Source organism: Pimephales promelas, chromosome 2 (assembly GCF_988280905.1).
Source record: "Pimephales promelas chromosome 2, fPimPro1.hap1.1, whole genome shotgun sequence".
NCBI lineage: Eukaryota > Metazoa > Chordata > Actinopteri > Cypriniformes > Leuciscidae > Pimephales > Pimephales promelas.
This window is the reverse complement of record NC_142770.1, coordinates 16487518-16502399: the sequence shown is the minus strand read 5'-3', so window position 1 is coordinate 16502399 and position 14882 is coordinate 16487518. Positions and strand designations below refer to the sequence as shown.

Below are 14882 nucleotides of genomic sequence, written 5' to 3'. Positions count from 1 at the left end.
TATATATATATATATAGGCAATATTAGCAAAATTACTGTATTGATATCTTGTTTTTTGCAAAGTCCACCGGATCATTAGTGTAAATCCAATTATTATTTTGTCTTCCGGCGGAATGTAATGTGAATATCGGTTATGGAAAAGAGTATTAAAAAAAACATAATGCAAGTTTTATCATCCTTCTTTATTTATTTTTTTTTTATCATCATATATACTTGTTATATAAATGGTTTCAAAGGCTGAACAATGCGGTTAAACTCAACTGAAGTGCTGAACCGAAACTAGAAATATGTTCCACTGGTTTGGTCACAACCAATGACAAACAGAGTCTCTCAGCTCTGTCTAAAATGGAGCTTGTTTACTGAGCGCAGTGTTTTCCCAATACCTTTATATATTCATGTATCTCAGTTCTCACAGTTGTCTAAACCTCAAGTGGAAACAACAGCGCTGCAGTACGTCCGCTGGGGTTTAGATGGCTCTTTGTCTAAATATTTTTATCAATTAATATCCAGAGCATTAGACAACTGTTATAACATGAAAAGCACATTTGAGGTTGAAAGTTTCTATTAAATAAGACTGCAGTTAGTCTGCATATTTCAAAGCAGTTTCACATGAACCTAGGCCAGGGGCCTGCAACATATCACACGAAGAGAAGCTACTGAATCATGAGCAACTGAGAGAGAGAGAGAAAGTACATGGCCCTTTCTCATAGCCATGCAACACTTTTACATGGCCATAAATAGGCCCACTATGGCCAAATAAAAAGTGAAAAGAAATCATGTAATAAACATTCACACTGCAGTCTTTGTGAAGTCCGAGCTGAACTCAATCTCATTACACTTATTTTGTGATAGATGAACATTGTAGATGTGCATATAGAGCCCGTTCTCATCCCAAAGCGCCATATAGGACGCTTTTGCAAAAGCGTAAATATCCAACGCACATGGCACCCTTTAACGTGAAATGAGACGCAGATATATTTGGGCAGAAGGCGCCCCCTAGTGGTCTAACCCTTACCCTACACCTTACCTAAACTTAACCATAACCGAAGCGTCTCATTAGACGTTAAAGGGTGCCATGTGCGTTGGATATTTACACTTTTGCAAAAGCGTCCTATATGGCGCTTTGGGATGAGAACGCGTTGGCATATAAGAACAATTATGCCGTTGCTTTTCATTATAGATCGTACCGCTTCTGTAACTAGTTCATGTGATTTTTTTTTTTTTTTTTGAACATTTGCTGGTATGGCTTTTCAATTTGTATCATTGAGAGTTTCTCTGCTTCTCTCAGCAGGTCATTCAGTCATTCAGAGTCCAACATGACCTTTTGCGTAAACATATACGCCACTTTCGAGTCAGGTGGCGTGTCATCTCTACGCATTTTGAGCTATCCGCGTGTATGCGTATGTCTACGCCATTAACGCCCGCGTCATTCCGCGTGTCTGTACACGCAGTCAAATCTCCAGTCATAAATGCCATTCACCCCAGTGACGGTTAGGTTTAGGGACGGGTTTGAGGTAAGTCATATCTTTTTTTTACCTAGTATGGTAAGGGAACAGTCATAAATGCCATTAACCCCAGTGACGGTAGGGACGGGGTTGAGGTAGGTCATATATTTATATAACGTTAAGTCAATGGCGTTCATAAACCCGCTGAAAGGCGATTATGCGTCTTGATAGCACGCCAAAAATGGAAATACGAATTGGCGTGTCATACACACGCTACTTCATGAGATCAGTCTGCAGAGTCGATCATCACTATACAGAAAACAGTGGAAATATATGATTCTATGTGCATTAATCTTGAGATATTTTAAATGGGGGTCTATAAGGGAAGGTTTTTGGATGTTTTTATAACATATATGTAATATAACATATTGAATATGTTATTTTTATAACATATTTTTTTTATAAAACATACACTTTAGTGTCTGTATGTGTTTTGTATACTTGTACATGTCTTTTTATTACATTATCATACTAACCTGATATGAAACTTATTGAAATGACTCACGAACTGAAAGACACCCACCTGTTAAACTATGAGCAGAATGGCTGCTATCATTCTAATGAAGTGAAAATGGAGATATGACCATTAGGGAACAAAAGATTAGCAGCAGTTTCTCTATTTGTGGTCCGCTTGTTTAGTCACTATATTTATTGTATACACCAGCTATAAGTAGCCATAGTACTGTGAATCTTTCCATAGCAAAAATGAGTCTTTGAACAGACTCTTATCTACATCACATTTCCTCATTGAGGCCTCAACAGTCATTATCAAAAATAGCACCAGTTGAAGAACCTCAAGAGCATCTTAGAGCAGCTCAAGCCAAAAATAAATCCCACAGCTCCTATATTTATCAGGAAAATATGTTGTATTGGCCACATTGAGGAAAAATTAAACAGAAAGAAAAAGAACAGTAGAAAAAAATACCAATGATCATGGGTTTTAAATGCTAAATTTGCTCCTTAATCTATGTCTAAAACCAAAAATGTTGAGATTTATTTTTCCTAAGTGTGAACACACTTCCATAAACCTTAATTTGGGGAAAACCTTCAATATTTCCATGGTTTTAAGTGATGCTTTGTATCAGTTGTTGTGTCTATGTCAAGAAAAGCATGACCGCAGGATGTTGAGAAGCCACTCCCTCTCCTGCCCTCCCTGGAGATGATAGAGACAAGCCACAGTCTCATTCAATCGGGCTACACACATACACACACATGCACACATCAGGATAGACTACTCTAGTACAGGAGGTTATAGACATACGCAGACGGGCTTCCCTTGTGAAATCACTCACACAACTGCCTAGAACACTTTCTACCTCTTGCTTGCAAACTCGCACATAAACAACAGCTGGTAACATGTTGCTGCCAAGAGCGTTGATCCTATTCATCCTGTGGGGTAAGTGCCAACTCTTCTTTTTTTCTTTACCCAAAAATATTGGGATTTGCAAAACCAACACTGCATGTTCAAAGTGCGTGGTCTCTCAACTTTGAGTTTTTGGGAAATTGTTGCAAAGTCAAGGGAAAAGTTAATGATTTGCATTATATTGTGTAACTGTTAGATATTATATTCTTAGTTAGTGTATTAGCATGTGACAGTTGTTTAACAATTGTTAAATTATTCAGTGACCTTGTGTGATCTCTGTTTGTTTGTGATACAAGGTATAACGTAATGCTAAACGCGTAACACACACTATAAACAAACTTCAAGTTTGATGAAATGTGAGAGAATGTACATGCAAAGTTTTTACTGCATTTAAAAGTATTGTTAATTTCAAAGCCCTCTTTTTAAAAATGAAATTAGTTAAACTGTATCCTTGTTCTGTTTTTTTACCTTTGCACCTATTACACGGGGGAAAGTGGTGGAAAAGTAAAATCATGCTTTAATGTCTTTGACATTTTTGATGAATGGGACTTTTGCATTGCTAAAAACTTTTGTATGGATCACTGTTGTTCACTATGACTCAGCTCGACTGTGACATCATTTATTTATGTGTTAAACCACACGATTCCCAGAATTCGACAGGACACTCCCAGAGTTTGTCTTAGAGAATCTCTTAGAAATGTGTCACCTGAACCCACCTGTCACCTGAGCACATCCTAAGCTAATAATAATGTCCTTTAATCAGTATTATTCGTGTCTAACAAAAGTATAACACAGGGGTCTTCAACCCTGCTCCTGGGGACCCACTGTCCTGCAAAGGTTATTTCCAAGCTGCTTCAACACAACTGCCTGTGGTTTTCAAGTGATCCCGAAGAGCTTGATTACCTGGTTCTGGTGTGTTTGAGTATGGTTGGAATTTAACTCTGCAGTCCCCAGGAGAGGGCTGAAAACCTCTGGTATAAAGGATGAGGTGTTGACATGAGTAAGATGAGTAACATGTCTGATCTTACACTTGAATCTGACTGATCTGTTTGATGTACAGTATCTGCATGTGATCAAGTCATAACTGGTTTTGAGACTTCCTGAAATTTTGATTGTTCCTTTGACTCTGTTTAGGTCGTGCCTCTTGTGTGCGGTATCGGGCTGAATTCAACATGATGGGGATCACTGGTTGGATCAACTTTGACTCTGCGGAGCTGACGTCCACTGTTAATCTCACAGGAACCGGAACGTGTCAATCATTCAATATCTCCCTTACTAAGTTCCCTGTTATGTACGGCCATTTTGCTTCGCCCTGTCAAAAGTTACACATAGGAGACAGTGTTTTCACCTTTTCTGTAGAGTCACCCCAGGCATCACAGCCTGTGTCCGCTCTATTTGAACAGCACCTTAGTCTGGAAGCCCTCTCAGTGCTGGTGGAGACATGTGACGGGACAAGGATTTGTGCCGGACTCATGTCGGAGTCCCAGGTCAGAACGTGGCAGGCACGGTTTTTCAGTCCCGTGGGTGGGAACGTCTTCATCCGGCAAGTGACAGGAGAAACAGGGGCAAGGGTTCTCTCGGACCTAAGAACTGTCAATCAAACCAGGACTTTTACAAATGTTACAATTTTAGTGTCACAAAGCTCTACCACCAGCTGCACTACGCTTCTTGCTAGTCTGGATCCCAAGAGTCTAACAAAGCTGGGCTTTCTGAGTGTGGGATCACCTCTAGAACCTGTGAAGTCTCGGTTGGAAATCTCCGCTCTCAGCTCCGCTGTCCGCTTCGCTGTTCTCGACTTGACCTCAAGCTATGCGTGTGCAGAGATCCGAAGAGTTGAACCGAAGGTTGTCAGTGCTGTCCTGAACATGCAAGGGATTAAAGGCTACTTCACCTTCCATCAACAGTCTCCATTCGATCTCACCACCATCACTGTTAACCTGACAAACCTGGATAAAAGAGTTGGGCCGTACCACGTTCATCAGTTTCCACTACCCCAGATGAGATCTCCCTCGGATAGCAGCTGCAGCAACAACAACGTTGGGGGTCACTGGAACCCCTTCAATGTGAATGTTCAGGCACCAGCGTATCCGCCACCAAGAGGGTCCACGCATGATCGCTTTGAGGTCGGAGATCTGAGTTCCAGGCATGGTTCTCTGGAGAATTTGAGTAACTTTCAAGCCACTTTAACGGACTGGAACCTACCTCTGTTTGGGCGGAATAGCATTGTGGGTCGATCTGTCGTGATACACTTGCCCAATACGATCAGATTTGCCTGTGCAAGTATAGGCTACCCCGGTGAAGTGACTGTCGCCAAGGCGGCCTTTCGTGGACCGGTTGTTGGGACGGTCCTGTTCACCCAGCTCAGCAGTGAGCCATATTCTGATGTCTCCGTGTTCATGGACTTATCTTACGCTCAACTCTCTGCACCTTCTACTCTAAATCACAACTGGCACGTCCACAACTATCCCATCAGCTCAGAGACTGACAGTCACGCAACACGGTGTCTGTCCACTGGAGGACACTGGAACCCATTCAACGTAGACACAAACGTGAGTGCATACACTGTTAACTGTGGTCCCGACAGCCCTTTTGCCTGTGAAGTTGGGGATATTGCTGGCAAGCAAAAGACTCTGGACCTACAGTCTGAGATGGGGACTGTGGCTACCAAGAACTTTTTTACTGACACAACCTCTTGGGTGTCTGGAATGATTGGTCGTTCCTTGGTGGTACATGGTCCAAACCAAACTGCTCCACGGATCGCTTGCGCAAACCTCACCTTGTTCCGCTTTCCTTCGGGTCGCTCAAGTTCTTGGTTCGGGCCTGAATCTTCTGAGGGTCAAGTCCGATTCTCCCAAGCCTCTCCTCAAGGGCCAACAATCCTAAATATTTCCTTCACCGGGCTTAACGCTAGAGCGGGTGGCTACCATGTCCATATTCTTCCAATCAAGAGTGTAAAGGAGCCCTGCTCCGACAGTAACATCATGGGGCACTTCAACCCGTTTTCTGTGAACGCAACCTCATCTCCAGCTCCAGGGATTGGCACGGTTGACCAGTATGAGATTGGAGACATCAGTGGGAAGTTTGGAGACCTGACGGGTCTGAACAAATTTGAGAACCAGTACATGGATGGTAATATGCCCCTTTCAGGTCCGAATAGCATCATTGGCCGGTCCCTGGTCATACATTATAACAACGGCTCAAGGTTAGTTTTCTTTTATGAATCATTCAACCTTAAAACAGTCATCTGGCATTTGGCCTTTCACAACATTTTGAACTTTAAAATAGATACAAGGGATAAGTTTGCTTCTTCTTCAGCTATTTAGAAGCAGAACCACATATAGGAAAACAACTGCAGGTGCAGGTTGTGATACAATCCCCATTTCTGCATTTTGTCTCGGTTCCTCATTATGTTTATGTCAAAGTCTGGCACATTTGCCACATTGAGGCAGCAGTGAGACGGTCAACTTTTAACATTTTTTTGGTCCCAACTGGAAAAACTGAGTATTCCGGGAAAAGACCTGCAAAGCTATTTAGAGTCTAATCGCCATCCTGTCATGAAAAGCATGCGTGGGAAGATTCACACAGCTCATTCCTCTACACACATCAGTCATAATGTTTATTTATACATGTACTACACCAGATTTCTTTGACTCGCTAGTACTGTAGGAATGTGGGAATGACACTGTGCAATTTACTCGAACATGGATAACTTTAAATGGTTTATTTATTTCCTGTTTACAGAATGAGGTGTGCAGATATCTCAGCAGAGGACGCCCCAGATGGAAATGGAGTGATTGCTGAGGCCATGTTCAGTGGGGCTGTAACTGGGACAGTGAAGATGGTAAAAACAATGGCAAATATTAGATAGGTGTTTTTAGATATAGACAAGTAGCAGACATGGGGACTTGTGACTTGGTGACTTGGACTCGAGTCGACTCGAGTCGCTATTTTTATGACTTGTGACTTGACTTGACAAAAAATAAAATACTTGAGACTTGACTCGGACTTGGAAGTTAAAGACTCGGGACTTGACTTGACTTGAGACACGATGACTTGAATGACTTGAGTGTTAATCACATCATGTTTTCAGTTTAAATATAAAATATATAAATTATGTAAAAAAAATAAAGTTGATCCAGCTGGAGCGCAGGCTGAGAATAGCGCTGTCATGACTGGATCACGAGATCATCAATCATGCCCTCTCGTAGTACCTTACGCACACCACGCCCACTTACATCAGATCACATCAACATGTCAGCCGGAGGGATACCGAGGGTCGTTGCTTTCGATTTAAAGAATTTCTCAAAACAAGATGGCAAAAGAATAGCGCTTTGCAAGACATGCAACGTTAAGATCGCAGACAGCCAGACGACAACCTCCAATTTCGTCCGTCATTTGAAGAGCCATTCTGCCCAGTAAGTGCTTGTCAATTTGTTAATGTTATCTTGTTAGCTCGTTCGTAGTTAGCTAGCTAATGTAAGTTAAAGGAGAACACCGGCGCAAAATTACACATTGTTACCTAGTCAACCGTTATCTGAGATTTGTTTTCATGATTGCCGAATGTAAATAGTTTAATCTATAAAAACAGTTTAGCCTATAACGCTAGTATAACGGTAGAATAGGGCATAGATTAATGGTAAATAAAAAACGCTTGTTATTACCACAAGGCTCAAAATAGCCCCACACTAACATAATAAGGGTCCCTACATTCAAAACGAAGCATTGAGAACTTTGTCAGAGTGTCCATACAGTTTAATAAGAAGTTATTTTATACACACAGTCAACTTCGCGAATACAGGAAGAAGCTCAGGGAGTTCAGTTTTCCTGTAGGAACCCCATAGCAATACTGCCCTACAAAGGCAAAGCGCAGTAACTACACATTTGGTCAAAAATGAGTTAAGACTTGTAATGGGCTTTATGACATGTGTTCTGTCTTGTGAAAAAATATCTGGGTTAAATTATGTCCCATTTCGGAGATGCATTACCACATAATCTACCCATAACATGTTTTACTGCCTATAACGTTCCGGAGGGAGGATTTCTACAATTTGCTTGAACAGTTCCATTTTATTCTGAAAACAAATTTTAAACACACACACCAGTCAACAATAAATCAGGTTTATATTAATATATTTTCTTAAATGCATTTTAATAATAAAAATATACTAAACATTTATTTTTATCAAACTTGACTGGGAGTAATTACTGGGAGTAAGTGAGTAATGTCTAATGCTTTTTGAAAACTTAAGGCTTTTTTCATAAAACAAGTCAGGACATCATCTCATTTTTGTATACATTTTTATTTCTTTAAATCAGTAAGCTAGTAAATGAATGCGTCATTGTACCCAAATACACTTCTGAATGCGCCTCTGTCCATTTCAAACCAAACTGATACCCATAGATGCACGTTTAGAAGAGTTTCAATTGCATGGGAGGGAGTAGCCAGCTAGCTCTCTGTTTTGTTTGAACATCAACAGAAGTGATGTTACCCCGCCATTGCTGATACATTTAAAACATTTCAAATTGCTGAAAATTTAAAACATTTCAAACACTGTTGGCAGAAGTGAAAAATAAATAATTTTATGAAGTTAAAATTTAGTTTGATTCCATTATGTATTTTACTGAACATGAGTATTTACAATGCAAATCCAAATTATTGTAATTTACTGGCAAATACTTATCTTGTCTTTTCACTTTATTAAGATCAGATTCTGCCTGTAAAATTACAATAATAAGGTGACTTGACTTGCACTTGACTTAACCTACTACAAGACTTGACTTGACTTGACTTGACATAGCCTGTGACTTGACTTGACTTGACTTGACATAGCCTGTGACTTGACTTGACTTGCCCCCCAAAAAAATACTTGGGACTTACTTGAGACTTGACGGTTAAGACTTGAGACTTACTTGAGACTTGCACATGTGTGACTTGGTCCCATCTCTGACAAGTAGATTCGTATAGCTGTTTGCCTGTTCAAAACTCAATCGTCATGATGGTAGGGTTTTCTGGGTGGCTTGCCAGGATCTAAGGTGTTGCTACAAAATAGTCTATTTTAAATGGCTTCCACTGTTTCCATTGTAACTAAATTTGAGGGAACTGGAAAAAATAAGTATCTTCCTTATCTTTCTCTCTCTCACCATAAAGTTGCTTGAAATCTACCGTCACTTTAAATCTGCCACAAAAAGATGACACTGCTAATAATGCTGGATGGAGGAGGAAGGGGTGGTGCGGGGTAACTGGGTGAGGCTGTGGTTGTGCAGGGGTTACAGCTCTTGTCCTGCTGGGACGGTATAACGCTCATCTCATCTCTCACAGGCAGATGGATCTGTCACATGCCACACAACAGACCTGCAGCTGTCTTGTGGTCTTGGTGTTGTGTGCGGAAGAACGATTCACATGATTTACAACAACAAAAAATTATAATTTTATATGTATAACACATTTTGTCAAGAGCCTCTGGTGCAGTGAAGCATTTGTCGTAAAAGAAAAATTAAAAAAATGCTTCCATCCATTTCACCTGTCGAGTAATTTGTTAGATCTACTTGATTTTTCCAAGTTCTTCATTATTATTGAATTCAAAGTGGTCGAACAAAGCAACAGATTAACTTTATTAACCCATTTAATGGGCTGCAGTATAAAATAAAATAAATACCCCAGGATATTTATTGTTGTTTTCCAGCGCATTAGGATGCATAATACAATACATAATATAATAATACAATTTCATGTTTTTTCTCAAAAAATATTGCCTATACAGCAATCATTACATGTCTTATAATGTGAATTTTTTTACAAATATATATTTATAATAATTCAAAACAATATATGTATATACATATTTATATAGTCTATGTTTTTTTTTTAAATTAGATATTAATTTTAATATATAAATGCTAAGTGATACACTGTACTTTTATTTAGAACCAACAAACCTTTCCAGATGGCAGCTATGGTGACGTTATGTTAGAGGTGGATATACAGGCATCACAACCATTAAAAGTAAGTTTGATTTTATCCGTTTTTTTATTAGTCGTGTTTCCTGTTGGAATAAAATGTAATTTAATTGAATGTAACAAACTTTATTATTGTTATTTAGTTTGCTGAGGCTTCCTGGTACATTGCAAATGCGCCGGTGGGGTCTAATGGTTCATGTCCGGGGGAAGACGAAATGTTTAATCCATTCAACATTACAAATGTGAGAGAAGATGAAGGCCTAATTTCTCATGAATATATCGTGCAAAATAATTAAGACAGAAATAATTGTCTCTCAGATGAACAACTGTTCTCAGATGAGGGCTCTGGCCTGTTTGGTTGGAGATCTGACGGGCAGACATGGATCTATAAGTCTCACCAAGAGACAACTGTACAATGACATTCTGTTGCGTCTGGCTGGAGACTTCACAGGTAGCAAATATTAATAACTTTCACACTTGCATTACATACACATTGTATCGTCATGTGTTAGAATTAAATTCTGCCTAATGTTTTACCCCCAGTTCTCCAGAGGTCACTAGTTCTCAGACTCAATAGCAACACAACTACTTGTGCAGATATTCACCCAAAATCCCCTTCTGCCATGCAGATGTTTCCCTACATGGCGTCCTTTAGCAGGTGCGTTCAAAATACAGAAGCAACTTGCAATTTATCCGTTCAAAATAGTAACTGTATTAACCTGACTGCTAAAAATAGAGTTTTAAGGACTAGATTAGGTAAAAGTTCTGTAAAATGTTTCACTGTATCAAACAACCACTTGAATTTGTCATATCATGGCCCATGTCATATGAATCATGATATAAATTGCTGTTTATATATCAATAACTGTACTAAAAAATGCTGGGTTGTTTCAACCGAAATTTGGGTCAAATATAGACAAACCCAAATGTTAGGTTAACAATGTCATTTAAAATTTTAACCCAACTTCAACTTTCATTTTCAGCAGTACATTTTTTAATTACATTTTTAACTCCACATTTGGGTTTGTCCGTATTTTGAGCCAACTTTGGGTTGAAACAACCCAGCATTTTTTACTGGAAATTTCACAGAGAAAAACTAAATATCAACAAGGAATAACAAAACTTAGAAAATCTGTTCATTTCTGTGTGTAAAAATAGAAACCACAAAACTAAGTCAACAATCAAAAAATGTCATGGATGGGAAATGTTTATTAAAATTCACTTATTTACAGATGACAATGACTCTTGACATTACACAATGACTCCTGGCTTTCTTTAACACATGATGTCACCTTTTTATAAAAGTTTTTAGTATGTGTTGTGATGATATTGATATTTGGTTCCATTATATCTCATACAAATAATCGAAATTCATTCATTAGAATATCAATTTCCAAAAAAGAGAAAAAAAATCACCAGCAATACGTTTTATTATGCCACGTTGACTGTTGTGTGCAGGTATGATTTCCGTAAGAGAGTGGCAGATGTGCTAAACCTCCACATATCCAGAGTTTCCATCTTACCTGGTTCTTCTTCACAAAGGTCTGATGGGAAATGCCACGAGGTTCATTATCTGGTGTCAGGTACACAAAAGAATATGAAGTTTTTACCTCAGCTTCATGACATGCTAAAAAAACAGTGAGATCTTACGCATGTTTTCATAGACTAACGATTAAAAATATCTCATGTGGTTAATGATATATTAATAATGCTAACAATATAAGAGTCTGTATTAGTTCATACATTAATTGTTAATAATTAAATATGTAATTGTGGATTAATTCCATAATAACTAATTTTTTAACTAATAGTGTTAATTAATATGTAAATGAGCCAAAACCTTGTATTTCAACTTCCAGATAACATGACAGGTACACTAATATGCATTAATACATGATGAATTACTTCATTGTTAGTGCAAATTCATGTGCAAATTACTACAATTACTAAATGACTAGTTAATAATGACGTGCCCCAACAAGTAAAGTCATAACATAATGATACCTTTGCATATCTTTAGCTAATGATTAATTAAAGCAGACACCTGGAAGTTGGAGTGCATAGCTTTAACTAATTGTGATAATTAACACATTAATTTACACTATTAGTTAATAAAATATGTTATTAAGGAATTAATACACAATAACACAATAGCAATTCATGTATTACTTAATCTATTAATCATATAGTCTCTTTATTAGTTGCTCATGCAGTAATCATTAATTAATGGTTTAGTTCTTCATGAGTTATACATTAACTCGTGATTACCTGTGCATTTGTTAAGTATGAATTAATGCATTTTAGTGCACCCGTATTGTAAAGTGTTACCATAATAATAATCATATAGTCAAGGAGAAGAGCTGACAGAAAAGCGCCAAACTTGTGTTAGATCTTTTGAGGGTCTGGGGGTGTCTCTTCATATATTATTGAAGAAGTGATTGCTGTCCTCTGCTGAACTGACTTATGGTTTTTCTATCAAAACAATGAACAATCCAGTCCATTCAAAAGACACAAAAAAAGGAAAATTGCTCTGTAATCTGATGAGCTGGTGGAGCATAGAGACATGGTGAAACAGGAGAGCGGTATATGACAGAGGTCTATACCACAGGCATGCAAGGACAACAGAAGACATGATAGAAACTAAAGAAACTGTGGGGGGTTGCTATGTGGTTGCATACTTATTAGTGTTGTAGTTCTCAATAGGGCATAGTTGAAAAGATCGTTGTCATATTTTAAGCTGACTGGTCAAAAACTTTAAAACACTACTGGCAAAACATTGTTTTTCATGCACTGGTCAGTTTTGAGATTTTTGGTACATATTAAGGGTTGATTTTATTGCACTTCTATCTGTTTGCATCTGTAGATTTCAGTTGCAATAGGCCAACGTGTATTTTAAAAGACTGTTTTATCAAAATAATTTTTCTTCTCATCCACATTCAATACACCAAACTTTACAGTTTTATTTCTATCTATATTACGAAGGTTTTTACTGAGGGGTTTGTTCATATAACATTTGCTTAATTTTATACAATATTTATTCCTAGTGCAAACAAATTATTTCTGGCTGTTGACGGTATTTTCTGATTTATGGAGTGATACGAATATATATCAAAAATCCCTTCTGTAAAAACTCTTGACATTTTGGTGAGTCTTGATGTGTCAAAAAAAAACAAAAACAAGAATTTTTAACCTGGCTTTATCCAATGTTCAGATTTATGTTCTGGGAATTTATGCAAATAAGTGCATATTTAATTATTTAAACATATCTTCTTATACAAAAACATACTTGTAATCAACTGGTGAAGTATGATGATATCTATTAGTTCCTTTTTTATTCACAAGCTGTCTTGCCTTTAAATTAGAAAAAATCAACGTAGGTCATAAAACTGAACAAACTAGGTTGAAACTGTGGGGGGAATAATTATAAATGACCAAAAATTAAATAGACAGAAAGATAGAGACCTCATAAGAAAACCGGTCTTATGGTGTACCACAGGGCTCAATTTTGGGTCCAGTTTTATTTTTACTATACATGCTCCTCCCTTTAAATTCAATTTTTAGAAAAAAATATAACATCTCATTTTACTGTTGTCCAGAAAGAATGATGTTGTAACAATCTGTTTTCCAGGTGTAGTGAACCAGCAGAAGCTGAACTCAGTTAAGACCAGTGACAAGATGGGTGCGTTCAAAGAAACAAAGATGTGCTCTTCAAGTAAGCCTGAACTCTGTGTTTATCAACATTTACATCATGTAATTTTTTTTTATTACCCTTTTAAACCTGCTATATCTTCCTTTTTAAGGTGGAAATGCAGGACTGATGCTGGTCCCCTGCAGGATGTTATTGTCCGTCATAACGGCTGCAGTCTTTCTGCTCGGGTTACTGATGCACTAGATGGACTCTCAATGATCTCACTGCTTTTACTTCAATGCTTTAATAAACCAGGACCGGTTCACCCCATTGTTAAGAAGCCGTCAAATTGTGGTTTAACAGCATTTCGAAACGTCTTTAAATAAAAATAAATAAATAAACGTTCAGTCGAAAAAACACAGACAGCAACATAGTGTCGGCCCAGATCCGGGCCACATCTGGTACATGTGGATTCATGGACACTGGGTTTTGTCTACTGAATTTATTTATTTATTTTTGAAAAACGTTTCATCTGCTGAACAATCGGCATGTTGTTAACAACTGTACAATCCAATAAACACACATAAATTCAATACTTAATTAAATATTTCTGTTAAAGAACATATCTCATTTTATCATGTGCATTTTACACACCAATATTAATTTAAGAAGTTTATATGATCATGTTTCACAAACTTTTTGAACTTGCTGTACATTTTTTGTAAATTCATTGTAAATTCCTCATAAGCCTAACTTAATACATTACGATCCTTTATTCCCATGTAACTCAGATTTCTGTTGTGTATGTTTTATGATGCAATCCGCTTGAAAACAACACAGCCCTGGTTTTCATGCAACATGACTAGGCTATTATTTGTTATTTGAGCCTGTGTGTGTGTGCGCGCGTATGTGGTTTTGTGGATATCAGGTGACTTACTAAGATAATTACAAATATATAAAGCTACCATTCAAATGTTGGGGGTGGGGGTGTAAGTTTGAATAATAATAAAAATACTTTTCAACAAGTTAGTCAAAAGTGACAGGAACGACTTTTACATTGTTTAAATAAAATGTATTTCAAATAAATGCTATTCTTCAGAAGTTTCTACATTAAAGGATCCTGGAAAAAACTATCATTGTTTTCACAAAAATATTAAGCTGCACAACAATTTCCAACATTGATATTAATAAGAAACGTGTATTGAGCAGCAAATCTGCATAAAATGAAGGATGTGACTTTTCGGCTTTGATCACAGGAAGAAATTACATATTCAATTAGAATTGTTTTAAGAATAATATTGCACAATATTACAGTTTTTACTGTACTGATTAAATAAATAGGCCCATAGCCACTGTGAGCTTCAGATACTTCTTTTAAAAACACAATATAAATAGGAGATGTTTCTTTATCTCGTGCACCGGTCTTGTG

The 14882-nt window shown here is 37.6% G+C and overlaps 1 protein-coding gene across 1 annotated transcript; it reads left to right on the top strand.

Annotated features, from left to right (window-relative positions):
• The first annotated feature begins 2678 nt into the window (after positions 1–2678).
• On the top strand, positions 2679–14544 carry cusr (Copper-only SOD repeat protein). Its single transcript, XM_039694713.2, has 10 exons — positions 2679–2901; positions 4003–6070; positions 6610–6709; positions 9794–9871; positions 9969–10067; positions 10144–10276; positions 10369–10483; positions 11284–11408; positions 13454–13537; positions 13626–14544. The coding sequence occupies exons 1-10, from the start codon at positions 2862–2864 to the stop codon at positions 13715–13717; spliced, it is 2934 nt and encodes a 977-aa protein (XP_039550647.2). The 5' UTR covers positions 2679–2861; the 3' UTR covers positions 13718–14544.
• The last annotated feature ends 338 nt before the right edge of the window (positions 14545–14882 follow it).

Bases quoted from the DNA above. Each gene is read 5' to 3' on its own strand.
- cusr (XM_039694713.2), top strand. From the start codon at position 2,862: ATGTTGCTGCCAAGAGCGTTGATCCTATTCATCCTGTGGG. The intron at 9,872-9,968 runs GTAAGTTTGATT...ATTGTTATTTAG, and splicing joins AGGCATCACAACCATTAAAA to TTTGCTGAGGCTTCCTGGTA. The intron at 10,068-10,143 runs GTGAGAGAAGAT...ATTGTCTCTCAG, and splicing joins ATCCATTCAACATTACAAAT to ATGAACAACTGTTCTCAGAT.